The sequence below is a fragment of the Myotis lucifugus genome, unplaced genomic scaffold, assembly GCF_000147115.1.
Source record: "Myotis lucifugus unplaced genomic scaffold, Myoluc2.0 scaffold_596, whole genome shotgun sequence".
NCBI lineage: Eukaryota > Metazoa > Chordata > Mammalia > Chiroptera > Vespertilionidae > Myotis > Myotis lucifugus.
The window spans coordinates 37778-62941 of record NW_005871644.1 but is presented as its reverse complement, the minus strand read 5'-3'; the positions used below and the strand labels follow the sequence as shown (position 1 = coordinate 62941).

General features: G+C 48.9%; 1 protein-coding gene across 1 annotated transcript in view; it reads left to right on the top strand.

Moving 5' to 3' along the window:
- CUNH6orf106 (chromosome unknown C6orf106 homolog) overlaps positions 1-18063 on the top strand; it is a 98125-nt gene extending 80062 nt beyond the window's left edge. Inside the window, exon 5 of the mRNA XM_006104712.3 lies at positions 14971-18063. Coding sequence (XP_006104774.1) covers positions 14971-15006 — 36 coding nt within the window. The 3' untranslated portion in view covers positions 15007-18063. The remainder of the gene's footprint in view (positions 1-14970) is intronic.
- Positions 18064-25164: the final 7101 nt, after the last annotated feature.

The window sequence follows — 25164 nt, the reverse complement described above, 5'->3', positions numbered from 1 at the left end:
AAATACCAGTCACCTCCCTGCCTCCCAACCTCCAGTATTTGTTCCCCAGAGGTAGCAGGCTCAGTGTTTGATGTGGGTTACTTCATTTAGTCCACACAACAGTACCATGCTGCAGGTACGGTTATTAGCCCTACTTCACAGCTCTGAGACTTGGGGTACACAGATCCCATGAATTGCCCAAGGTCATGTAGCTAGAGAGTGTTGAAATCAGAATATGAACAAAAGCAGTTGTCTTTTACTCTCAAGGCTGCTCTCCTAACAGTGCACTCCATTGCTTTCCAATATAAATAGTGTTCACACACACATTTTTATCAGCTGAGCTAACAGTTGTGGGCTCGGGAGGACATGCTTTCTGCAGTATACTGCTACATTTCAAATGATGCTGGGGTCCAACCCCAGCAGGTCCAGGGGTCCCCAAAGGTGTAGACGGAGTCAGCGATGAAGGAATGACACGACGACAGCGTTCAGTTGATCAGCAGCCTAGCCAGGATCTCTAGCCACGATCTCCAGCCCAAGTTCTGTCCAGGTTCTCTTGCCAAGTTCTGGTTCCAACCCCAGCAGGTCCAGGGGTCCCCAGAGGTGTGGACGGAGTCGGCGAAGAAGGAATGACACGGAGACAGCCTTCAGTTGATCAGCAGCCTAGCCAGGATCTCTAGCCAGGATCTCCAGCCAAGTTCTGGTCAGGATCTCCAGCGAAGTTCTGGTTAGGATCTCCAGCCAGGTTCTGGTTAGGATCTCCAGCCAAGTTCTGTCTCTAGGTTCTCCAGCCAGGTTCTGTCCAGGTTCTCTTGCCATGTTCTCTCGCTAGGTTCTCCAGCCAGGTTCTCCAGATTCTCCCGCCATGTTCTGTTTAGGTTCTCCAGCCAAGTTCTGTAGCCAGGTTCTGTCTCTAGGTTCTGTCCCTAGGTTCTATCTCTAGGTTCTGTTTTCTGTTGTCTTGTTACATCTGTATTTATACCAGTTGATTTTAATCCTGTCAATTTCTATTGCAAAGGTTAGGGCGTTTCTTATCTCCATTCCAGGGAGTAAAGATTATGTAGCTTAAGGGTGATTGTTTGTAGTTAAAGTGATTAACTACCCGCCTGGCATTTAGTTAAGAGGTTTTATTCCCTCCCTAACTTCAGGGAAAAATCCCTACCTGGGGAAACAACCTTTCTCGGAGAGGTGACCTTGGTTAAAACACATAGTGCTAAGGGGAGCAAACATATTAAGAACAGTATGCTATATACGCCAGGTCCCTTGAAACATATGCTGTGCAGATGTTTCTTTCCTGCAGCGACTGTGTCAAGCAGCAAGGATGGACCGACTCCCGGCAAAATGAGGAGCAAGCCCGTTATTGACAAGATATTATGTGACTTCTCTATAATAAGCCCCTCTCCCCATAAGTACAATGGAAGCTACAGAAATCAGCCGTTATCTCTAGCCTACAGGAAGGGAAAAGATTCCCTAGAACAGGGGTGGGCAACCTTTTTGTGAGTGCGTGCCCAAACCAGCAAAATCTCTGACTCAAAATTCTTCAGCGTGCCAACCCTAATTTTTTGAGAACGTGTTACGCCTACTTGATATCTCTTAAGGTGTACGTATGTGAAGAACCTTGAAGAAATAATAAAATTCACTCGAGTGACAAAAACACAGTATATGATGATGAAAAATACATTTATTTTTTTAATGTATAGATGTACACTGATAGTCCGACAGAAAACTTTATGACTCCGTTTGATATTATCAGTGGGACTTTTGCTGCTGCATCACTGATGACAGAGATTTTACATCAGGTTTATATTTCGTGGCCTTCAGAGATATGCACGAGCTACTACTTTCATCTGGCAGGCTACTCCTATTACGAGACTTAACAAAATTCATCACTGAGAACAAAGATTCACAAGCGTATGTGGATGAAACCAAAATACTGGTCGGATCTAGGAAGGCAGGGAGAGTTAAGGCAGAGGCATAGAAATTGCTCTTCCCCTCTCTCGTCAATCCATGTTTATGGTCTTTAAGATAACTTGTTATGTAAAATTATTTATTTATCTAAGATGCACCTACACTGAATTTATCTGAAAAATAAAAAAGTCGGTATTAAGAAAAATTGTAAATGGAAGATTATAAGAGAGGGTTTTGCGTGCCAGCAAAAGTTACTGGCGTGCCAGGGGTTGCCCACCCCTGCCCTAGAATCTCCCTAGTCACTTGGGTTTAGGTTTTTGTTGAAATTGAAATTTCCACTAGCTCACTCTTGTGACAACAACACCTATGCCTCTTGCAGTCACAAAACCTATTTGTATTCCTTGATCGTTGTCAAAAGATAGTCTCTGGAGTTTTATTTTTCTGGAACAAATGTAAAATCTCCCTTGAACATACTTAGCATTTCAGAACTAGAACATAGTTAGGGCCTATCTTACTCCCTTTAAAGTTGGATTTTATTTCTATAAAGGCTCTCTTGAAAAAGAATATTTTAGAAAAAAGGGACAGCCAGTATAAGCCCTGAAGTGGAAGTTTACCTGGTTTTTTCAAGGAACAGAATGAGTGAGGAGGAGAGTAGAGGGAGATGAAGTCGGAGGACGGAAACCAGGTCATGGAGGGCTTTGTGGACCCTTGCAAAGCTTTGGGCTTTTGTTCTGAGGGACAGGAACATGAAAGGTGAGCAGAGAGGTGATGTGGTCTGTCCTAGGGTTGTAAAAGGATCACTCTGGCTCTTGTGTGGAGAATATAGGGCAAGCATAGAAGCAGAGGACAGTAGAGAAGTTAGCACAATCATTCAGGGGAAGTGGGGGAGTAGTTTGGACCAGAGTGGTGGCAGTGGAGGTAGAAGGTCCGAGTCTGGATCCAGTTTGTAGCCAACAGGATTTGCTAGTAGGTCGGAATGGGGGATGTAAGAGAGGGTAAAGGATGACACCAGGGTTTTGGCCTGAGCAACTAAATTTAGGATGGAATTGCCATCAGTGGAGAGGGAAAGGCTGGGGTAGAGGTGGAGAGTGATCGGGAGTTCCATTTTGGGCACGTGGACAGTTTCTCTAAACATCCAAATGGAGGTGTCAAGTGGGCTATTGTATATCCAAATTGGGTATAGAATTTAGGAGAGAGGTCTGGGTGGAGATGAAAATTGGAGAGTTGTATTGTGTGGATGGCATCTAATGCAGTGAGACGGGCTGCAGTGCACTGAGTGCCCGGAGTGTAGAGCAGGGTTTCTTAGCCAGTGGACTAACGCTACTGGCATTCCAGGCCGGAAGAGTGTTGGGGTGGAGTGGTATTATGCATTATAAGATGTTTAGCAACATCTCTGGCCTTTACCTCCCCAACTTTGAGTTTAAGTACCAAAAATGTCTTCAGACATTGCCAAATGTTCCTTGGGCGGAGGCGGGGGTGAGGGGAGTGAGGGGAATCGCCCTGCCAGGGGACCACTGGTAGAGATAGAGAAGAGGTCCAAGGACTGACATAAAAATACTGTGTCTAATGTGTAAACAAACCACTTCAAGTTATCCAGGCCACCTTTACTGCTTTTATTCTTAATTCACAACACACTTGTGAGTTTTGTAGTTACACTGTTCATTTGACAAACTAATCAGGAAGTTGTGATTTATTCACATTCACAGAGCAAATTGGGGGTGAAATTGGGGTTGGGCCATGGGCTGGAACCCAGGTTGAGCCTAATGTTCTTCTAGACCACACTGATGAGGTTTGCTGGCAGAAGCAAAGTCTGTTGGCTATTCTCTAAAGGTAGTTTATATACTAGTGTCAGCTTGTAGAGATCTCCTTGTTCATCTTCAGCAGCTACAAACGACTTTGTGACCAAGGAGGAAGCAACACAAAGCAACTGAGGAACCTGCATTCCCACCCCCACCCCCACCCCCACCCCTGCCTCAGGTTTGCTGGCAGATTAGCACATTCTGTACCAAAAGGGGTTTGCCAAGAGCCTCTGGTTTAGTGATATTTCGATGAATCCCTTTTGAAAACCCTGAGGAGCCAGGAAAGCTCTGCCAGCCTTGCTGGTGTTTGAACTGGCGTGGGTCATGTGTACATTAAATTAAGCAAACATTGTGAGCCTTAGAAAATGTCTTTTGTTGTTTGTAACATTACTATCTAACTGAGAATAAAAATTATCTCCAGGAACTCTCCCTTTTGTACCTCAACAGCTTCAGAGCTGCTTTGCTCCCTTTTATTTGATTTGGGGCTCTGAGTATTATTTTACGCTGATGTGATGCTGGGCAGTCTTAGAGCTGAAACAGAGCTAGTGTTCCCAAGGTTGCCAGAATATTTTGTTTTGATTGTAATGATACATTCTCTTACCTGTACTCTGAATTTAGCATTTTAATTTCTGATGAAAGTTCTCAAACTAGGACTAGCAAAATTACAGGTTCAAAGAAATAAGTGTAATTCACAAGTGTGACAATTTTCTCCTGGCCTAGATGCTCAGGTTTCAAATGACTTGTCCTCAGCTAAGTCTGCTGTAACTGCATTTCTGGCAGGACCAGATGCAGAATGGAAGGTTACAAGCTCTTGTACCGCAGGGGGAATATGTGGGCTTCCTGAGACAGTGGTTCTCAACCTTGGCTGCACATTAGAATCACCTGGGAATATTTTTTTAATTAAATCTTTATTGTTCAGATTATTACAGTTGTTCCTCTTCCCTCCCTACCGCCCCATAGCTCTCCTTCACCCAGTTCCCACCCCACCCTCTGCCCTTACCCCTCCCACTGTCCTCATCCATAGGTGTATGATTTTTGTCCAGTCTCTTCCTGCACCCACACACCCCTTTCCCCCTGGTTCTATTATATTCACCAGTGTACTCTGTTCATCAGATTTTTTATTCACTTGATTTTTAGATTCACTTGTTGATAGATATGTATTTGCTGTTCATAATTTTTATCTTTACCTTTTTCTTCTTCTTCTTCTTAAAGAATACCTTTCAGCATTTCATATAATATTGGTTTGGTGGTGATGAACTCCTTTAGCTTTTCCTTATCTGTGAAGCTCTTTATCTGACCTTCACTTCTGAATGATAGCTTTGCTGGGTAAAGTAATCTTGATTGTAGGTTCTTGGTATTCATCACTTTGAATATTTCTTGCCAGTCCCTTCTGGCCTGCATAGTTTCTGTTGAGAAATCAGCTGACAGTCGTATGGGTACTCCCTTGTAGGTAACTGACTTTTTTTCTCTTGCTGCTTTTAAGATTCTCTCTTTGTCTTTTGCCCTTGGCATTTTAATTATGATGTGTCTTGGTGTGGTCCTCTTTGGATTCCTTTTGTTTGGGGTTCTCTGAGCATCCTGGACTTGTAAGTCTATTTCTTTCACCAGGTAGGGGAAGTTTTCTGTCATTATTTCTTCAAATAGGTTTTCGATATCTTGCCCTCTCTCTTCTTCTGGCACCCCTATAATTCGGATGTTGGTACGCTTGAAGTTGTCCCAGAGGCTTCTTACACTATCTCCATATTTTTGGATTCTTTTTGCTTTTTGCTTTTCTGGTTGGGTGTTTTTTGCTTCTTCGTATTGCAAATCTTTGACTTGATTCTTGGGATCCTCTTGTCTGCTGTTGGATCTCTGTATATTATTCTTTATTTCAGTCAGTGTATGCTTAATTTCTAGTTGGTCTTTTTTCATATCCTCCAGGGTCTCACTAAATTTATCAGCGGTTTCTAGAAAATTCTTGAAAAACCTTATAACCGTGGTTTTGAACTCTGTATCCAGTAGTTTGCTTTCCTCCATTGCTGTCATTTGTGACCTGTTTCTTTGTCTCCGCATTTTTTGTGCTTCCCTGTGTTGAGAGAGTGGCTTTGTGTGCTAGGTGTCCTATAGGGCCCAGTGGCTCAGCCTCCCCAGTTACCTGAGGTGGACACTCTTGGTGCACCCCTTTGTATGCTTTGTGCACAGTCTTGTTGTAGTCTTGTTGTAGTTAAGCCTTGATTATTGTAGTTATCACTGGGAGGAATTGACCTCCAGGCCAATTGGCTGTGAGAATCAGCTGTGTCTGCAGTGGGAGAACTTCTGTGCTGAAGACACCCTTCTGGGGCAAGACTTGCTTCAGTGGGGCTTTGGTGCTCACTGAATCTGCCCCCTGAGTGTGTTCCTTATGGATCTGAGGAGTTGTAATCTGGATGGTCCCACTCTGACCACTGGGTACACTGGCTCTTGGATCTAAGGAGGTGCTAATTTAGCCTCTGCCTGAGGCTACCCAGCAGGAGCTATGAAGAGATCTGCAGATTCCCCTTCCTTTTTTGGGGTTTGGAGGTGCCCAGATGAGGCCCAGCTGTGAAGCAATGCAAGCTGCTGTGGGGCCTTGGGCCTTCTCTTGGAAGTTCTGGGTCTGTCTGGCCCAGCTGCAATTTATTAGGTAATTTTCAGATTGCAAAGGGCCGGGGCATTCATATGCAAAAGCCTCTGCCTCAGCATGGGTGGGGCGGGGTCTCAGGGAATCAACAGGGCAGAGCAAGCAACTATGGCTGATCCTCAGCCCTGCCCTAAGGGGCCCCGCTCTCAGTGTCCCGGTAATCGCTGCAAGCACCTCTGAGAGAGAGCCACCCTCAAGTTCTGAGTTCTGCCCGCTGCCAGACAGTCTAGTTTCTCCCTGTATGAGTCCTGAGTCCCCAGAGACTTCCTGGAACTGGAGTTCAGAGCAGTCGGGAGCTTGTGACTCCCTCCTGATTCAAAAAGACAGCGGCATCCTCAGGTGCCAGCCCCTTTCCGGGCGCGCTCGAGCCTCCGTACCTCTGCACTTTACTTCCGCAGCTCCTCTGAGTCTCAGTGTGCTTTTCTCTTTTCTTCTAGGTGTAGAATTTCCACTCAGCCAGCCTTCCTGTAGTTCTGGATGATGTCCGTTTTGTCTTTTCGTTGTATTTTTGAAGTTGTTGTGGGAGGCAGCAATTTCCGGTGTTTACTTATGCCGCCATCTTGGTTTCTCTGGGAACCTTTTTAAAATCCTGATTTCTGGGCCTCATCCTCTGGAAATTCTGTTTCTTTGTTATGGGGTGAGGCCACAACATTAGTAACAAAGAAACAGAATTTCCGGAGGATGAGGCCCAGAAATCAGGATTTTAAAAAGATTCCCAGGTGATTCTAATGTGCAGCCAAGGTTGAGAACCACTGTTCTGAGAGCTCAGCTAAAAGTGAGATCCTTTCCAAAGCTGTGGACATTCACCTGCAGAGGAAGATGGTCCTGAGTATTTTGTTGTGCTCAAAGAGTCACTTGAGCCCAGCCAGCGTGGTTCAGTGGTTGAGCATCGACCTATGAACCAGGAGGTCACAGTTCGATTCCCAGTCAGGACATATGCCTGGGTTGTGGGCTCCATCCCCAGTGTGAGGCATGCAATGGGCAGCTAATCAATGATTTTCTCTCAGCATTGATGTTTCTCTCTCTCCCTCTCCCTTCCTCTCTGAAATCAATAGAAATAGAGATATTTTTAAAAAGTCACTTAAAACTTTGCTTTACACAGAGATAGATTCAATATTATTAGTCGATTAGTGAGGCCTCCTAGATGCTCAGCTGGTGCTAATTCTTTTCTTCAAAGAATTTGCTTTCTGGCCACAAAGACGAGCCTAGCTCATAGGAAAGAATGAGAGCCAGTAAAGATAGAGTATATTGAGTCCCAGTTGACTTTTAAATGCTCATATAAGTTTGGAGGAAGGAGAAATCAATGTGGTTGGAGTAGCCAGAAGAATGATACCTTCATAGATGATAGATTTAAGCTGAATTGGCAGAAAGAGGTATGACATGCAGGAAGACCCAGAGGCAGCCACAGGCAAGATGTGTTCATGGGACACTGGCCGGCCTGACGTGGTGAGTGAGATGTGCTTAAAGAGGGTGGGGCGAATTTTGGAGGAAGATCTTTGAAAGCCAAGCAAAGGAGAGTTTACTTTTAATGTGAAAGGAAGCAGTGCCAACATTGCTTTTGAGCAGGGGAGTGGCGAGATGAAACCAAATATGGCTGAATAGGACCAAGGAAACACAGTTTATTCTCAATTAGCCAGTCACTTGGGGGGTTGGGGGAATGGTGTGAATTCATTGTAAGAGAGATGGGGAAGACAATGGCGTGTGAGGAAAATGTAGTTGACAGAAGGCACCAGGGACCCCAGTGGAAATTCCGAGAGGAGATGGGATCAGCAGCCTCACCCTGTTCCTTCACAGGACTCCCACAGTGCAACACCAGTGGCCACGTGGCTAGGAACTTGGATAAGTTTCTCTCCTTTTGGGTGTCCTCCCCAGTGAGACTCTTGGCCAGTTTTCTTCCTTTTTAGGCATCTCCTCTACTGGAGGACATGGCCAGGAGAGAGCTCTGTCTGCCAGGACCCCATCTGCGCTAGAATTACAAGTAGCAAACAGCTCTTGCTGAAGCCTTTCCTGAAAGGGGAAGTCAGACTCAGCAGTGTCCTCCTTCTCCCTGTAGGACTTTAAATAATGTGTTCTCATTCACAGTTTTTGAGTTTTACTCTTCACAGTCATTTTCATGATTTCTCAGAGGGTAGGTGAAGGCTGTAAGTTGCCCTTGGCCAGGGGGAACTGTGGATGGATGGGAAGATGGAGGATGAAGGGAGAAAGAATGAGGGATGTATGATGAGGGAATGGGGGTGAATGGGCAGAGGGAGAATGGATGGATGGGTGGATGGATGGATGGATAGATGAGAAGGTCCCCAACAGGGCTGTAGAAGTTAGTTAAGAGCAACAGAAAAACTGTGTTACAGAAGTTAAATATAAAAAATGACTTTTTTTTTACAGGGGTTTTAAAAAATAGATTCAGCATGCTTACAACTGAATTAAGCTTCTTAAACACAGTTTTGGCACAACCAAAACGTTGTGAACTGATCTGCCTACCATCAGACCTAATGCTTAAAAGTAGGTTTATTTTATTTTCTTTGGCTTGTTCTCACAGTCATCCTCAGCCAGTGCATAAAATACATGTTTGAAGTTTTGAGGACTCTCACATGAAGTGGCATGAACATCAGGGTTAAAGCATCTGCAGATGTTCCCATCATGCTGATGTGGCACCGTTGTCCCACTAGAAGCCTCCCCAGGCTGTTGGCATCCATCAAGGGAAGGGCCTGGTTTGAGGATTTCTGAGAGAGTCCTCGTTGTCTTGCCCATTACTCCTGTCCAGACTGTTTTATTTCTAATTAACGAGAGGCTAATGAGTTTGATCAAGGCTTAGTCTCTGGCCCTTGCAAACCAGGTGTCCCCCCTGATGAGCAGGGCCTCATCACGCCATGTTTGCACTACAGGATCAGGCTGGAACTTGGTACTAAGCCCTGTACTCTTCTGTATTTGTACTCTGTTTACATAAATGGTGGAAAAGGAGCAGTAGGCGGTGGGACTGGCCCAGGAAATGAGGAGGGCCCTCCTGGTACTACCAATGCTGCCATCAGTATGCACCACAGAGCTTGTTAACCTTTAACCTGTGTGAACCTTTTTATTTATTAAAATCAAATCACAAATAAAAGCAAAATAAAGACAGGTATGTGAAAGTTTTGTGTTGTAGTGCTTTCTAAACAAGCTTTCATAGAGAAAAGCAACCCAGAAAGTCCTCGTGAGGCATCCTTGTTTCCGGAGCAATTTCAGCCTTCCTTTTTCTCCTGCAAGGTTAAAAACAGAGAGGTGGCTCACTACTGCAAAGCATTTCAGTTCATTCATTTGTTTTACTTATGTCTGAGTCTTACAAATGGTTGCTACCCTCATAAAAAGGCAGCTTGCTCTTCAATAACACTGTACTTCCTACTGTTGAAAATTGATGAATAAATCTTTTTTAAAATTCTAGCTGAAATAGAACTAGTTTCCAGTTTTTTAGTACTTTAATATACATTTAATGTTTTCCATCTGTGACAATTTTTTGTATTCCTTTTTGAAAAGTTAATTTGATGTCTGCGAAATTTTAGGAAGAACTTTAAGATATTGTAGGTGCACACTCATGTAAGATCAGTGGCAACCAAATCACTGCTGGGTGTGACCCTGCTCTTCCATGGGGGCAGCTGTAAACCACTGTGAAATACGCATCAGAATTATTTTTTAGATTTGCTTTTGAAAACAAGATTGTAGGTACTGGCTCTTATTTTATCCTTTCAGTAGATTGTGGTAAATGAGACTAAGCTTTTCTTCTATGCCTATAAATGTTCTCTCTTTCTCTCTCTTTTGTGTGTATTGTTTTGTGTTTTGTTTAGAGGGAGGGAGGGAAGGAGAGAGAGAGAGAGAAAGAGAGAGAGAGACATCGATCGGTTGCCTCCCATATGGGCCCCAATCAGGGATTGAACCCGCAATCTAGGTATGTGCCATGACCCTTTGGTTCATGGGATGATGCTCCAACTAACTGAGCCACACTGGCCAGGGCGATATAAATGTTCTTTTTAAAAAATGTTTTTTAGAAGTAACCAAATATAGCTTGCCAAAGTTATCCCATTGTGGAAGTGCAGTTCAGGACCTTTCACCCCAATAGAGGCTCCTGCTCTTAGCTGGTGAGGATGGAGCTTCTGTGCTCTAAGAGGGCTTGCCTGTCCTGTAGCCAAGGGAAGGTCAGGCCCCAGGGCTCACAGTTATGGCAGCTGTTCATGGAAAGGTTGAGGTAAACAGGCAACACCTCAATCCCTGTGGTCGTAAAGGCTGTCTCTCCTTCCCCAGGAACACTTTTTGTCCCCTGACAGATGTGAGGCTGCCCCAAGAAATGGAGCTTTAGCAAACCCATTTCTGTGGGAGTTGGGAGGTACGGGAGAATTGGCCTTCAGACCTGGAGTCAGGTAAAGGAATTCTTTTTTGGGTCTGAATGTTCCTCCCCTGTTGGCCTGGATCAGTCCCGCCTTGCTGTCTGTAGTGCTGCGTCTGTGGAGAGAAGTGGTTCCTCAGAGAGGAGGCTGGCCTTCTGTGTCAAACTTACTGTTTTGTAATCATGCTAATAGCCTCAGTTTTTGCTTGAGTTGGAGTTTAATTCAGGGCTCGATAGTACCATCTAATATGTCTGTACCTTGATCTGTTTTCCTTATTCGTAGTGGTGCAACTGTGACAGGAAAGATGTCAGGTTAGTTAAAATATTTGGCATTTGCTTTTCCTGCAGATAAAGTAGAATTGCTAGGCCCCAGAAGAGAGTGAACATTATCTGTATTGCCAAACCCTGCTTTTTGGCTGGGGTTGGAGACATTAGCCCGAGAACCTGTTACACCAGGTCTTGGAACTTCAGTAGAACCTGAAATGTGGTTGGGCCTCCTGTTTTGAATATACCTCCATCCCACTGGTAGGAAAGGCACTTCCCACTTGGCCTCCTGCCATCGGACGCCCTGAACAAGCTGTTCTTGGAATCTCCGCCAGGCTTTTCCTTTATAACTGGTGTTGCATTACCTGTGCTCTGTGATCCACTTGTTACACCTATAATCTTGCATGTAGGGAGTCTGGATGATAAAGGGGTTTTGAAATAGAATTGTTTTTTTTCTCCCTTTCTTGAAGTGGTGGTAGTTAATTTGGGGGAAGGAAAATACCGCTTGTTCTCAAGTCACCTTTCTATACCAATTAAGCAACAGCTTCAATATGCCATGCTCTGGGTGAAAGGGAATTGGGTAGCATTTTTCTTTCCAAAAGGCATGGGACCTCAGTCAGTAAATAGAGGGCCAACGATAACTGCGGAATCTAAGCTAGGTAAATACCACAGCAAATGAATGGTCTAAGGGCCAGGGCACTCAAGTGGAAATCTGAAAATGCCCATGTCTTTATTTCTCTTTCTCTCTCTCTCTCTCTCTCTCTCTCTCTCTCTCTCTCTCTCTCTCTCTCTCTCAGTATCACACAACCTATTTTATTTACCTGTAAAATAAGAATGTACGACAGCTCTTTGGCAAAGGCATAATTTCCCTTCTCCAAGCATTTCAGACAAGTTTGAAGGCTAGTTTATAAAGGCCCATGTGAACCGTGTGGAGCTTTGGTCTGGAAAGCAGTTAAATTTAGGGTAAAGGGGAAATATTTCATAGAAAACATGCTGTTTGGTTTGGAGTTTTCTTTCCTCTGTGCCATCCCCTCTCCCTCCCTCCCCCCCCAGGACAGAGACCTTTGAGCATTGTATTGGTTTTCAATCTTACGGGAGCCTCAGCCTATATTGCTTTCCTTGGGTTGTCCCGGATGAGTGAATGTTGTTGGGAAGAACTGAGAGCAGCTCGTTTTAAGCTGCTTTACTTGCCACCTGTGGTGTGTGTGACCCTCTGACCAGGTCCCACAAAGTGGAGTCTGAGAGCCCTTTGCTACCCTGGCCCCCGCTTGGTTGAGTGGGTAGGTGCCATGGCTACTGAGATGGTTACAGCCTTAGCTTACCTGCTAGAGGCTTGATTGGCGTAGGGGCTGGCAAGACATGTGACATTTTGGCATTTTTAAACACCACTGCTCTACTTACCAGCTCTGTGCCCTTGATTAAGTTACCACACCTTTCTGAGCTTGGAGATCATACTTGTCTCAACGGGTCTTTGTAAGAATTAAAGAGCAGCACCTGACACATAGTTGATGCTCCATCAATGTTGGCCTGCCTGTCCTCCAAATGCACCTTAGGCTCTTTTGTTCAGTGATACCACCAAGCAACTCTCTAGCTGGTCTTTTGTGACTTTGTCAGGGGAGGGGATTTAGAAGCAAAAGCAATTTCAATGCTTTTCACTGAAACACACACACACACACACACACACACGGAAATTTGAATCTCACGTTTTCTATTTTTTAATCTCCACCTGAGGATATGTTGTTACTGATTTTTGAGAGAGAGAGAGAGAGAGAGAGAGAGAGAGAGAGACAGACATTGATCGATTGCCTCCCATACATGCCCTGACCAGGGATCGAACCTGCAACCTTTTGTTGTATGGGACAGTACTCCAACCAACTGAGCCACCCAGTCAGGGCATAGTTCCTATTCTTGGCAGTTTTTGACTGCTGGTGTAAACATGACCAAAGCGCAATTTTTCTTGGAATACTGTTTTTCAGCCTCCTGAGCCAAGGCATTTGGTGTCAAACTCCTAGAACCTTAAATGTGGAAAGATTTAGGGAGGAACCTGAGATCCTCGGGGTGGGGATCTTACTCAAGGGCAGAACCCAGATCTCTCCTGTTTCTTTTTTATTGATTTCAGATAGGAAAGAAGATAGAGAGAGAAATAGAAACATCAGTGATGACAGAGAATCATTGATTGGCTGCCTCCTGTACACCCACACTGGGGATCGAACCTGCAAACCGGGCATGTGCCCTGAATCAAACTGTGACCTCCTTGTTCATAGGTTGATGCTCAACCACTGAGCCACGCTGGCTGGGCTCCTCTCCTATTTCTACATAACCTGGATCCCACTGCAGTGCAAACTGTGCAGGACCAGCAACCCTCCTCCAGAGACCCCAGCCTCTCCTGGGACCTGGGGGCCTGTGACAAGATGGATGGCATAACCCAGACTCTTGTGTTCCCAGGCCTCAGCAGCTATTTAAAAACTTGGGTTTGGAGGGGCTAATACTCCTGTGACTTGGAGGGTCTGACACTCTAGGTCAGTGGTTCTCAACCTTGGCTGCACATTAGAATCACCTGGGAATCTTTTTAAAATCCTGATTTCTGGGCCCCATCCTCCGGAAATTCTGTTTCTTTGTTAGTAATATTGTGGCCCCACCCCATACAAAGAAACAGAATTTCCGGAGGATGGGGCCCAGAAATCAGGATTTTAAAAAGATTCCCAGGTGATTCTAATGTGCAGCCAAGGTTGAGAACCACTGGTCTAGGTAGTAGTCTGAGAAATAGTGTCCTCTTTCAGTTATTATTTCAGCGAATACTTACTGGGTGCCTGCTAAGGGCCAGGTGGCGTGCTGGGGAGATGGCAGCAAAAGTCATACTGAAAAGGGATTCTTCTAATCACTGGCAACCAAGCACCTTTATTTCTTTTCAAAGAAACATGCCTTTTTTTTTTTTTAAGGCAATTAGGTTTTAACTGCCCACATCCCATTAAGCTAATAGCAAATGTCATCTCAGTAATTCTTGTACCTCCTCCCTCCAAGGGCCTAGATTCAGGATTCTTAAAGTAGTTACCAATCAGGAAGCCCCTCTCGGGTCATTTGTTGTGGCTATGGCTGAGGTGCCTGTTCTCTGCTCCCATTTGGTTCCTTTGGTCCAAGGGCCCTGCTGCTTCTGGGCCAATTTGGGGTGTAGGACAATAGTGAAGGTGGTCACCAGTTATCTTTGCCCTCTTGGTCTTAGCAATGACCAGGTCTTTCCCAGGAGCACACTCCAGGGCAGGGCGTGGGAGTGGAGGGAAGCACAGGTCATCCTGCACCAAGTTCATGCGGCTGCTTTTGGTGTTGGCACATCTTAACCAAAGGAAAAAGTGAGATTGATGCCTTCTGCACCCAGCCAAGCGGGATAGAAAATGCCTTTGAGAATTTGGATTAATCCTTATTGTCATGTGGCAAGGGAGAGGCATTATGGGGAGAACTAAGGTGAGACTTGGGTTTGAAGCTTGGGTCTACCTTTTGCTACCCATTGACTTTGAGCAAGTCTCAGTCTCTTCAGTCATATGGGTGTAATAATACTCACCTGGCTTTTGGGATGAGGGTTCAAGAAGATGTGCGCAAAGCTGCTAATACCGGGCCTGGTAGTAGGTGCCAGTAGATAGTTGCTTTTCTGCTGCAGTGTTTTTGTCGTTGATAAAAGTTTTGTCATTAGCCAGCAGTAACCTACATTGTAGAAGTTAAGGGGCAGCAAGAGAATCTTTAGCTGAGAGGTGGTGACATTTGTCAAGAAAGAAAGCAGGCTTTGTGAACTAGATAGAGGAAAGTTGAAAGATGAGGAGTCTCTCCCGAGTCTCCCCGCTCTGGATGGTGTGATCGAGTGAGAACACTTAGCACCTTGAAATGTGCTCATGTTTGGCATGGCAAGGACAACCCTCAGGCTTTGTCTGTGCCTTGGAGCGTCCCTGTGGCTCACTGGGAACTGTGGATTCTTTTACTTGGTTTCGGTTTTCAAATTGTACCTGCTGTGTCTACCATCACTGACTGTGTTCACTCTCTTCCAGGGGCTCCACGGGCCTTACCCCTTCGGCCAGTCTTAAACGGGTGTCAGCAAGAAGAAAAATTAACAAAAGACAGAAGGTCTGACTTTGGTGGGGGGCGGGCAAGGGGTTCCTCAGGATTGCAGACCACATCGCACGGACCTCTGGCTCTGACCGTCCATCCCGGAAGAAGAGGAAGAAGCAGAACAGACTAGTTTTGAGTAAACTCAGTGTGCATGTGTGAATGCTGAATCGCTGGAGTGGTGTTGAGGCTACCAAGAAGAAATCCATGCAGCCACCTTGGGTTTTATTAGGCGTCAGTCTAATAAGTCATTAGGTCACTCGGGAAGGGGAAAAAAAGCTTAAAATGGGGGAAAAAAGCCATCTTTTTAAACAAAAATTATTTTGCCTACAGACAGGTTGTAGTTTTGAGCACATGTTAATTTTCCCCCTCTTTCCGCACTTTTATTTTATTTCTTTTTAGATAAGGGATAACATACTCTTTATAGAATAGCTGCTTGCTCTGGGAGCGATTCAGGTTCAAAGCTGGTGTGGTGTGTGTGGGGCTCTGTAGGCAGTGCTGCAGGAGGGCGTCAGCTGTGCCACGTGACCCAGGAGTCTAATGGCATCAGCCATTGAGCCATCGCCCTTTTCCTCTTCTTTCTCTTTAGTCTTTTGTTGATTTATACCTTTGACATTTGTATTCATCAACCCTGCGGCTTGTTACCATCAGAACCTCTCTGAAAGACCAAACTTCCCTGTGTGCCCGCAGAGGAAGCCTTGAGGACGGATCTCGGGTGGCGTGGGAGTTTCTGAGGCTGAGAGGTCTTCTGCACACACTTGTAACAGTTCAGATTGCTTTCTCCCATGCTTCTCCTGGCACAAAGGCCATCATACTTGCTGCTTTTTGGCTTCTTCATCCACAGTGGCTCCCCGTTCATTCTGTGCTGCGTTTATGCGTGTGCCACGTGCACAGGGTGTGGGTGAGCTCACCAGCGAGTGTGAAGTGAAGGTCCCATTCTTCTCTGTTGTCACACAACTCCCTTCCCTGTGTTTCCTCTCAGTTGTCTTTTGTGGTGTTCTTGCAGCCTGTTAGTGGGGGCTGAGCCTTTAAGGTATGAAAATACAGCCACAAGTGGGGAATTGCCATGGGGAAGCGCCAGAGTTGCTCTGTGATCTTGGAGACCACATTTTGATGGAAATGAGAGGACCCCATCCTGAGCAGGATGCCTGGTTGTTGGGAGGTGGTGGGACCGGCCCACCCAGCCAGAGCAGAGTGGCTGGCTGCTCCCTTGGGCAGGTGGCCCCACTGGCATCCTGTGGATTCTGAGCAGGTTGAGATGTGCGTATCTCTGTGGGAGGCTTGAACCAGGCTAGAACAGCTGTCTGCCAAAGATACAAGAATATGCAAAGTCCCTCTTCTCTTCTCACCCCCTCCTTCCCTCGAGTGTTGGTTGGTTTGATAGCCAGGAGGTATGGATCTAGGATCAAGGGTGCGGTTGCCTGCCTGTTACCACACCCCAAGCGTGCGAGTCAAGGAAGGAGACCAGGTGATGAGTGGCTGCAAGGGGTCATATAGCCTTGATGTGGGTGAGGGTCTGCCTGCCTGTCTGTCTCTGTCTGGGTGTGTGAGTTCCAAAAATGTGTGTTGTTTGTTCCTCCTCCTCCTCTTCTGAGACTGTTTTTTAAAAGCTTGATTGTGGGAGATAAGCTTGTATGAAATTACCCTTTTGCCTCCCCACCTCCCAAGAATTAAAAGGGGGGGTAGATTTTTGTCCACTGGAGAAGCCCTAGGGGAGAGTGGAGACAGCCTGCTGAGCAGGGCAGTACAGCTGGGGCGGGGGCTGGGCTGTAGCACCAACTTGTGCACATGAAGGGTGCCCCATTCCTGAGTGGAGAACCTGTCAGGTGCCCAAGCCAGGGGCTCACAATGGCTTTTTGGCTGAGGGCGCTATTGGGCCCAGACTGCCGCTACTGTTGGTGCCAACCTCCTGGGACACTGCCACCCTGGAGCCCACCCATGCCCAGCATTCTCCTCATTTGAGAGCTCTCAAAGCAGCACATCTCCAGCTGCCCCTGGCAGGATCATGGGGGCTTCCATCCCCTGATTTCCTGGCTTCCTCATCTGCTGCACGCAAGGTGCCCCTTCACCATTTCCCAGGAGGTATGGCCTGCGGTTGTTCAGCAGAGGCGTCCTGCTCCTCTTGCTTATAGGCAACCCGACCTGGCAAGGAAACTGTCCCAAGCACGCTGGCTTCCCTCCCAAGAACAAACCATTTCTGTACACATCCTCGCAGAGGGTCAGAGCAAGGGCAAGCCATGGAGTGGGGCAGGGCGTCCACTGCTCCCTAGCACCAGGGGGCTAGCAGTGCCATTCATTCGGCCTCCTCCCACTGGTTTGAGGGCTGAGCAATGCCTAGAGCCCCTCCTCCGCTGCTCATAGCTCCTGCTCCTCTTCACCAAGCAGCAGCTGCCAGTGGGCAGGACCACCAGTGTCGTACCCACGGGGTGAGACCGGCACCATCTTTAGGGGCCTGAGCAGTGTGGGAGGCAGAAGGGCTGAGGCTTGGGAAGAGTCCGTCTGTGTGCATGGAGTGAGGTGTGTGTGGATGTGTGTGCACGCGTGCATGCTTTTTTTTTCTTTCTGTCACGGGGACAGTTGAATTCGGGGCATTTTTCTACAAGAAACAGACATCTCTCCCTCCGCAAGGACTGGCTGTAAACTTGAAGCCCATCAAAGGCAATTCCAACCTAGAAAAAACCTAAGCAAGACAGCTGGTGTGGCCTGAGGGTGGCCAAGGTGGGAAATGGGCATGAGAATAAATACCTCCCCAAATTCAATCTGAGCCCCAGCAGGAGAGGATGGTGGGGTTGCCAGGGCTCAGAAAAGCAAGCTGATCCTCAACCCCACCCTGCCTTGCCTTTCCTTTGTTTCTGTGGGTGAATGCTGGAGCGGCGATGGCTGCCCTCCACCTGAACAGTGGTGTGTAGTGAGCAAGCTGGGTGGGTGTTTGTAGTGGGGCTTTGTGGTGCCTGGGAGGAGATGAAGATGAGGAGGTTTTTCCTTACTGTATAAATGAATATTTGTATGATTAAATTAACACACCAAAAAATGTCCATATGTGTCAGTGGGTTTTATTGTACCCTGAAGCCCGCTGTACCTGCTTAGCCCCATGGTGGTTCTCTTTGGTCTCTGGGTCTGTCCCTTTAGCAAGTGGAAAACCCTGAGGTTCGTTATATGTTTGGGAAGTAGGTCCTGGGGTTATAATTAGACTAGAGGTCCAGTGCACAAATTCGTGCACAGGTGGAGTCCAGCCGGCCTGCCCTGATTGGGGCGGGGGGGGGGGGGCGTGGCCAGCCATCAGCCATGAGGAGGGGTCGTGGGCAGTTGCCCTGTCCCCTGGTTGAACTCCCGGTTGAATTCCCTGTCAAGGGGCAATTTGCATATTAGCCTTTTATTATATAAGATTAGCTGCCCTTTCTGGCTCCTAGGACCCCCGGTCCCATGTGTCTGTTGAGCACTACTCTATCCCAGCTTCACTGGGGTCTGGCACATAGCACAGGAAACATCCTAGACTTAGAAGGGGGAATGCCTGGGAATGCATCTTCCCTTATGTGTTTCCCATGGTGGTCTCCAGGCTCTCCTTCTGTCATATTATGGATTAGGGAAGTTTTTACAGACTGGCCTGGGATCCTGAGAGTCAGGGAGGGACCACACTCCAGGCAGCTGGCAAACAAGTATATATATATGACAGGCCTAAGACCTTGGCCAAGAGATGGGGAGGTGGGTTACATGGTCGTCAGCATGAAAGAAACTTAATTGGCAAATATGATGGCAAATGGTGGGTTCGCTGGATCCATTCCTTCCTGTCTGTAACACTCCTTTAAAAAATTATTTTTAATTGTATTGATTTGAGAGAGAGGAAGGGATAGGGGGAGAGAGAGATAGAAAGCATCGATGAGAGAGAAACATCTATTGGCTGCCTCCTGTACGCCCCCTACTGGGGATGGAGCCTGTAACCTGAGCATGTTCCGTGACCTGGAATTGACCCAGTTACTTCTTGGTTCATGAGTCAACGCTCAATCACTGAGCCATACCAGCCGGGCATGTAGCACTCTTTGTAACACAAACTCAGGTTTGTCCTCAGTCACTCCTCTGCGTTGACAGGAGAGTGAGATCAGAGGGAAAGGAGTTGCCTGGGTCTTACAGGCTTGGACCCATGCCCTCAGCTTCCAAATGCTGCCATTGTTTTCACTGAAATTGCAGACCCCCAAGTTGGGTCCTCACCCTGGCTGGCAAAGCTACGTGTTCTAAATGATGGTGGACCTGGATGTAAGCCATGTCTCTAAGGATTAGGTGTCATGGGTAGGGGATTCCCTGGCCAATTCCCCGTAGGCAGCTCAGTGAGAGGACTTGTGGCCACAGATTGCATGAGAAAAATGGAGGCATCACAAAAGAACTTGCCCCTGCCCCAAGGGCTGAGAAGACTCCTGTTCCTCTGTGTAGCCTGATGCACAGCCCAGGGTGAGGGAGCTGGGAGACTGGCCCTGAAACCCCTGCCCCGCTACGGTGACAGGGCACCTGCATCCTGCTTCCTTCCAGGTGCCCATGGCTGTTTGTTCTCTGCAGGACAGGGCCCCCGCCCTGTCACCTGGGTCTTCTGGCAGCTCAGACTCAGGCCTTCCCCAACACCCCTGCCGCTGGACAGTTATTTGCTTGGCAGAATCTGTTTGTCTTTGGGGCTGTAACCTGTCAAGAAGTCACCAGGCCCTGGGAGAAGGGAGCAGGTTCGATGGTAGCACCTGGCCCAAGCCATTCCCACGGGGGCTGGGTGACAGGGAGGGGGCTCTCAGCTGAGCTTTCGTCTGGGAGGTGAGGGGCGGGGGAGGCAGTGGCAGTGGTCCGGGCCCAGCCCTCCTGGCAAAGCAAACAGGTCCTCACAAGCCACCTCCCTGCCCCAGCTCAGGTTGTCCTGGGTGCCTCCCACCCTGTTCTCAAGAAGGCCCCTCCTGTAACTGCATGCTGTGACCCGGCCACTTTCCCAGACTCCACACCACCTGGTGTCCAGCCCTGTCTGGCAGCCGAGAGGACAGGCACCAGAGGCGCTCATGGCAGCCCCTCGTTTCAGAGTGGGAACAGGGAGCAGGCAAGACTATTTGAGCTGGGGAGAACGTGAGTTTTGGGGTCAGGGTGTCCAGAGAACGGATTCTGACAGGCTAGCGTGACTGACTGATGCGTTTCAGGTGACTCCTCTATAAAATAAATGGAGATATACTGGTTTAGAAACCATGGCTTTTCTTAATATCACTTTTAGCTCTTAGTTCTGAGACGCTGTAATCTGGGAAAGTGCTTCTCCAACTTGCTGTCCTCTGCCGTTAGATGGAGTTTAGTCTCAGGACTGGATGAGCTCATCAGAGGAGTGTCAGTGGCTTTGACCTCATTGGTCACACACCCCCAAATGCCCCGGCTTCAAGAAGACCCTCCTCAGACTCCGAGGGTCGATGGCTGCCGCTGACCTCTCCTGGCCTTCTCGAGACCCGTGCCCCAGCCCTCTCCCTCCGGGGCAGCTCTGCAGATGGGTATGGAGCGGACAGGGCTAGGTGCTGGCCAGGCCAGGAGGGGCCCCCACCCAGGAGGCAGGTGAAGGGCATGGAGGAGCAAGGCCAGGGCCCAGCACGGTGTAGCTTAGTTCCTGTGGTCCTGTCCTCCCAAGGACAGGCCGCTAGGCCCTGGAGCCAAGTTCTAGGAATTCCTTCTACGGGCGGGGGTGGGAGGTTGGGGGGAGGCTGAGAGAAGTGGGGCTGTGTCTGAGTGGGGGCCATGCTTGCCTGCACCAAGCCTCCATCCCTGGTCAGCAACCAAGACACCCAAGATCCCTGGAAGGCTGGGCTGTCACTGCTCCGAGCCTCTGAGGAGCAACACGCACACGTGCTCACGTGGCAGTGAGACAGCAGGGCCAGGAAGGGGTTGTGGCTGCGCTGTGAGGAGTGCCCTCTCGGAAGGGCTGTCCTGAGCCCCTGGGGGGGGGGGGGGGATGTGTGGACAGCCATAGTAGGGGTGAGGGGGCTAGGAGTGTGGTCACCTCAGAGCTGGTGCAGGGTGGGCCCAAGGCCAGCAGAGGGCACCATGTGGCCCGCCTCTCTGAAAAGGGGGGACACTGGCCTGGCCTGGCCTCCCCCTGAAGTATGTTTTCCAAACCCCACCTTCCAGGCCGCGTTACCTCTGCACTCCACTACACAGAGGCAAGCGTGGGCTCAAATCTAGGCTCTCCTGCTTGCCTCAGCCTCAGTGTCCTAATCCGAAAATCAATACAGTTTCTTTCTCCAGAGGCATTATGAGAAGTAAAACTCATTACTAAAGTGTAGCATCGTATACCTGACACATGGGAAGTGTCCAGTATGTGGTCACCATTGTTATATTTTTGTGACCTGCCAGGTGTGGCAGGTCTGGGCTCCCGAGAAGAGGGGTCTGGGACACTGGGCATTTGAGGGGCAGAGTCCAAAAAATCCGCAGCCTGCGTAGGAGTCTCCCTGGACCACAGTCCTTATTTCCAGCAAGTTCTTGCCTGGTGGGTCTTTCTTGATCTGGGGCGGGAGTTGAGATACAGGGAAGGCGCAGGCTGGAAGCGTCCAGGAGATCCTAGTTCCCCGAGGGGACGCTCGGGGAGGCTCTCTGGGCACGGTTGTTGGATGGAGAAAGAACACACGTGGCGGGGAGACTGGGAGATACTGCCTGTGCTGGACTGGCCTGATTTCTGGAGGTGGGCACTGCCCAGCTCAGTCCCCACACAGTGGCAGGCTCCTGGAGAGGTGGGCAGGGGGTGGCCCAGGTGTGCCCGAGGCTGAGTGACAGCCCAGAAACCTATGCCTGGCGACTGGTTTGGACACTGCGAGGGTGAAGCACAGGCTGACATGTTTGCTTCCACAAAGACCCGTAATGGCACCAGGGCCAGGCGTGGAGGGCCAGGCCACAGGTAGGCACCATCCTCGTGGCACTTGCTGGTGCCAGATGGCACCCGGATCCTCTGAGCACCTCCAGCTCTTGCTTTCATACTGGCTCCTTCACTGACTCCCACATTCGGCTTCCTGAGCACACTTGACCAGGAGCCATGGGGGTGAAGCTTGGGGTTGGGGTGCCCACAGAGAACTGGCGGATCAGGGGGGCAGTTATGTATATGTTGAGGCCCTGCTGCCCCCAGCGCTGATGAAGACACATGTCCCTGTTGGGGAGACAGAATCTTGGGGAGGTGAAAAGTGGGCACTGTTGGGGAATTGGGCAGCTTAGGGTCCTATGAGTGGGGACAGTAACCGCTCAGAGCATCCCCAAACCTGTGGCCAGGAAGGGCCTTAGAGCCCAGGCAGAGAGGGCCCTGCTTTCCACAGTCCCACAGCCAGTGTGGCCACTCCCCGCCCAGGCTCCGCAGGCACCTGAGCCAGCAAGGGGAGCCAAGGTCCCCAGGGAAGAGAAACAGCAACGGACTCCAACTGGCTCCGATCCCCACGCCCGCAGCAGGCGGGGGTCCAGTGGAGTCCAATCCTAGTGGCGGTGGTTGGGCCTGAGGGGAGGTAGCCTTGGCTCCTGAGTCTCGTTTGCATGGAGGGAAGAGGAATTTGCATCTTCAAAAAGTTATAGCTATGGGAAGGGACAGGGCGGGGGGGGGGGGCGGTTAGCCATGTCTTCAGTCTCCTGCCTCCCCTGGGGGGTGGGGGGGTGGGGGGGAGCAGGCCCATGCCAGCAGGCTGGCCCCGACTTACCTGGTGTGAGGAGCCCAGCTGAGTCCCTATGCTGTTGGTCAGCATTCAAGCTCTGTCCATGTGGAGCACACAGAGGGGCCGACCCCTCACACCTGCACATGCGCACACATTCACAAGCATGTGCTCAACATACATGTGCGGTTCCGCGCACCACTCACACCGGATCATGTTCACAGAACACACCTGTATCCACGTACTGTCACGGGTGCCCACTCATCACCTTAGTTCATCCACAGACACACCACCACACCGGAGGGTCACGTAATCTCACACCGGCACGTGCCCACACACGCCCACATTCATACTTAATAGTTGATATTTTTTACCAGTTTTTCAAGTTGGGTATATTTGAAATTCTTTCTATTCCCACCTCACACCACCTTCAGGAAGAAGTGGGATTCCGTGAGCTCGGCCCTGGGGGCTGGCCAGCAGGGACTGTGCTCCCTGCCCCCCTCGGCCCATGTACCAGGCCCCTCTCCCACTCCGACTGGAAACCAGTCTTTCCCCTTTAGGTCCACGGTCATCAGCACTTGTGAAACCACAGAGGCAGAACCACACCGTTAGCAGCCGGGAAGGAGCAAGGCTCCTGACCCCGCGGGAACGCAGTTGAGTGTGGATGTTCCCCTGATGCGGAGGGAGAGAAGCAGTACTGGCCCTTTTTGAATTGGCCACAGTGACTAGGAATGAGTACTAGTGAGTGGCAGCAGTGACTGCACTCTGGGTTCTGGACGACTTTTCTCCAGTAAAATGTTGTGAAAGTTTTTGGTCAACAACAACAAACACGTAACGTGTTTCTTACTGATGTGTACACTACATACAGGAGAACCCCCGACACGTAGGGGTTCGGCTTGATACACCCTGCGTAAGCACCCAGGTCAAGATCTAGAACTGATTTTCAACCGGTGTGCTGGAAGGGTTTTTAAAACATGCAATTCCTGACTATTTAGCCAGGGGCACTGACCTCTTTTCCCTTGGATTATCAAATGAAAAATGACAGCAGCCAACACAATAAAAATCAAAATTATACCTATTTTTTGGTCAGCTTGACAAGAAATGTATTTTTTGGTGTGCCGCAGAATGTCAGTAATTTATGTGTGCCATGGCATGAAAAAGGTTGCAAATCGATGACTAGAACATGCCCAGCGCCTCAGCAGGCTCCCCAGTGTGCCTGCCTGATCCACAGCTCACACCAGAGGAGCCAATGTTCTGTTATTCCCATTTACAAGGTGGAAAAACTGAGGCTCAGGTCGACAGTCACATACTAACAAGTGACCAGACTGGGAGCTCCCTGCCTCCAGACCGCCACGTTGCATAAATAAATGCCCACTAATGTGCACTGCGCACCCTCACATTAGTAGAGGGCCGGTCGCAAAAGGGCTGGAAGGGCCGATTTTGCTTTTCCCATGAGGAAAGCAGCAGAGGCCACCTAAGCTTGTCTTCAATCTGCCCTTAAAAGGGTGTCTGTGATCTGGGGCTGCAGCTGCTGCCCTGGGGCATGGTGTGTCCATGGCGTGGACACCTCTCACTGGAAGAAGCCATTCAAGCATTTTCATCATGCCCTCCGTCTTCGGCAACCCTGTTGATGAAGCTTGGCATTCATCCATCCATTCAATCATTTGTTTATAAATATGTATTGAACACTTACCTGCCATGTTCCCAGCCCTGTCCTAGGTGCTGAGGATGCAACAGTGAAACAGACAAAAATATCCCCATGTCATGGAGCTGACATACAGTGAGATGTATGGTCTATGGGGTGGTCAGAAGGGATATGGAGAAACGGGAGGGGATAGGGAAGGGAGGGCGAAGTGGAACTTTAAATAGGAGGTCCCACTGAGAAGGTAACATTTGAGGCAAGATGTGGAGCAGCTGAGGGAGGCTCATAGTGGGTATCTGGGAGAAGAGCATGCCAGGCAAGGAGAACAGCCAAACAAAAGAAAAAGAGGTGCTCGTCATATTTAGGTGCCGATTGTGGATTTTGTCAAAGGCAGGTTATGGCATCTGCCCCGTCCTTGATGCTGTGTGACTTGGATGGAGCCACTCCCCCTCTCTGGGCTCTCTTTTCACTCCCATGAAGTGAAGCTTAGATGAGCTGCCCTGCCCACCTGAGCACTCTCTGTATCCTCGAGTGCCTGCCCTTAGCAGCAGAGGAACTTCTGTGGTCACCCCCAGGTCTGAGGACAGGGCCTGGCAGAGTTCCATGGCAATACCTTGGGCCTGGCCAGCCTCACTCCAGGGCTGTCCACAGCCTCAATTCAGGGCCCTGATGCCTTGAATGCAGTGGCCAGGGGTGGTGGTAGGGGAGACCCTGGCATAGTTCCTGGATATCTAAGCATTGTCAAGTATTGGGAGAACGGGGTGGCCTTACCAGGGATTTGTATGCCATATGTTTCCCTGCAAGCTTATTGCTGAGGGAGCAGTGGATGAGAGCTGAGTCTAGGTCCCTTCAGACTCCACCCACCCTGA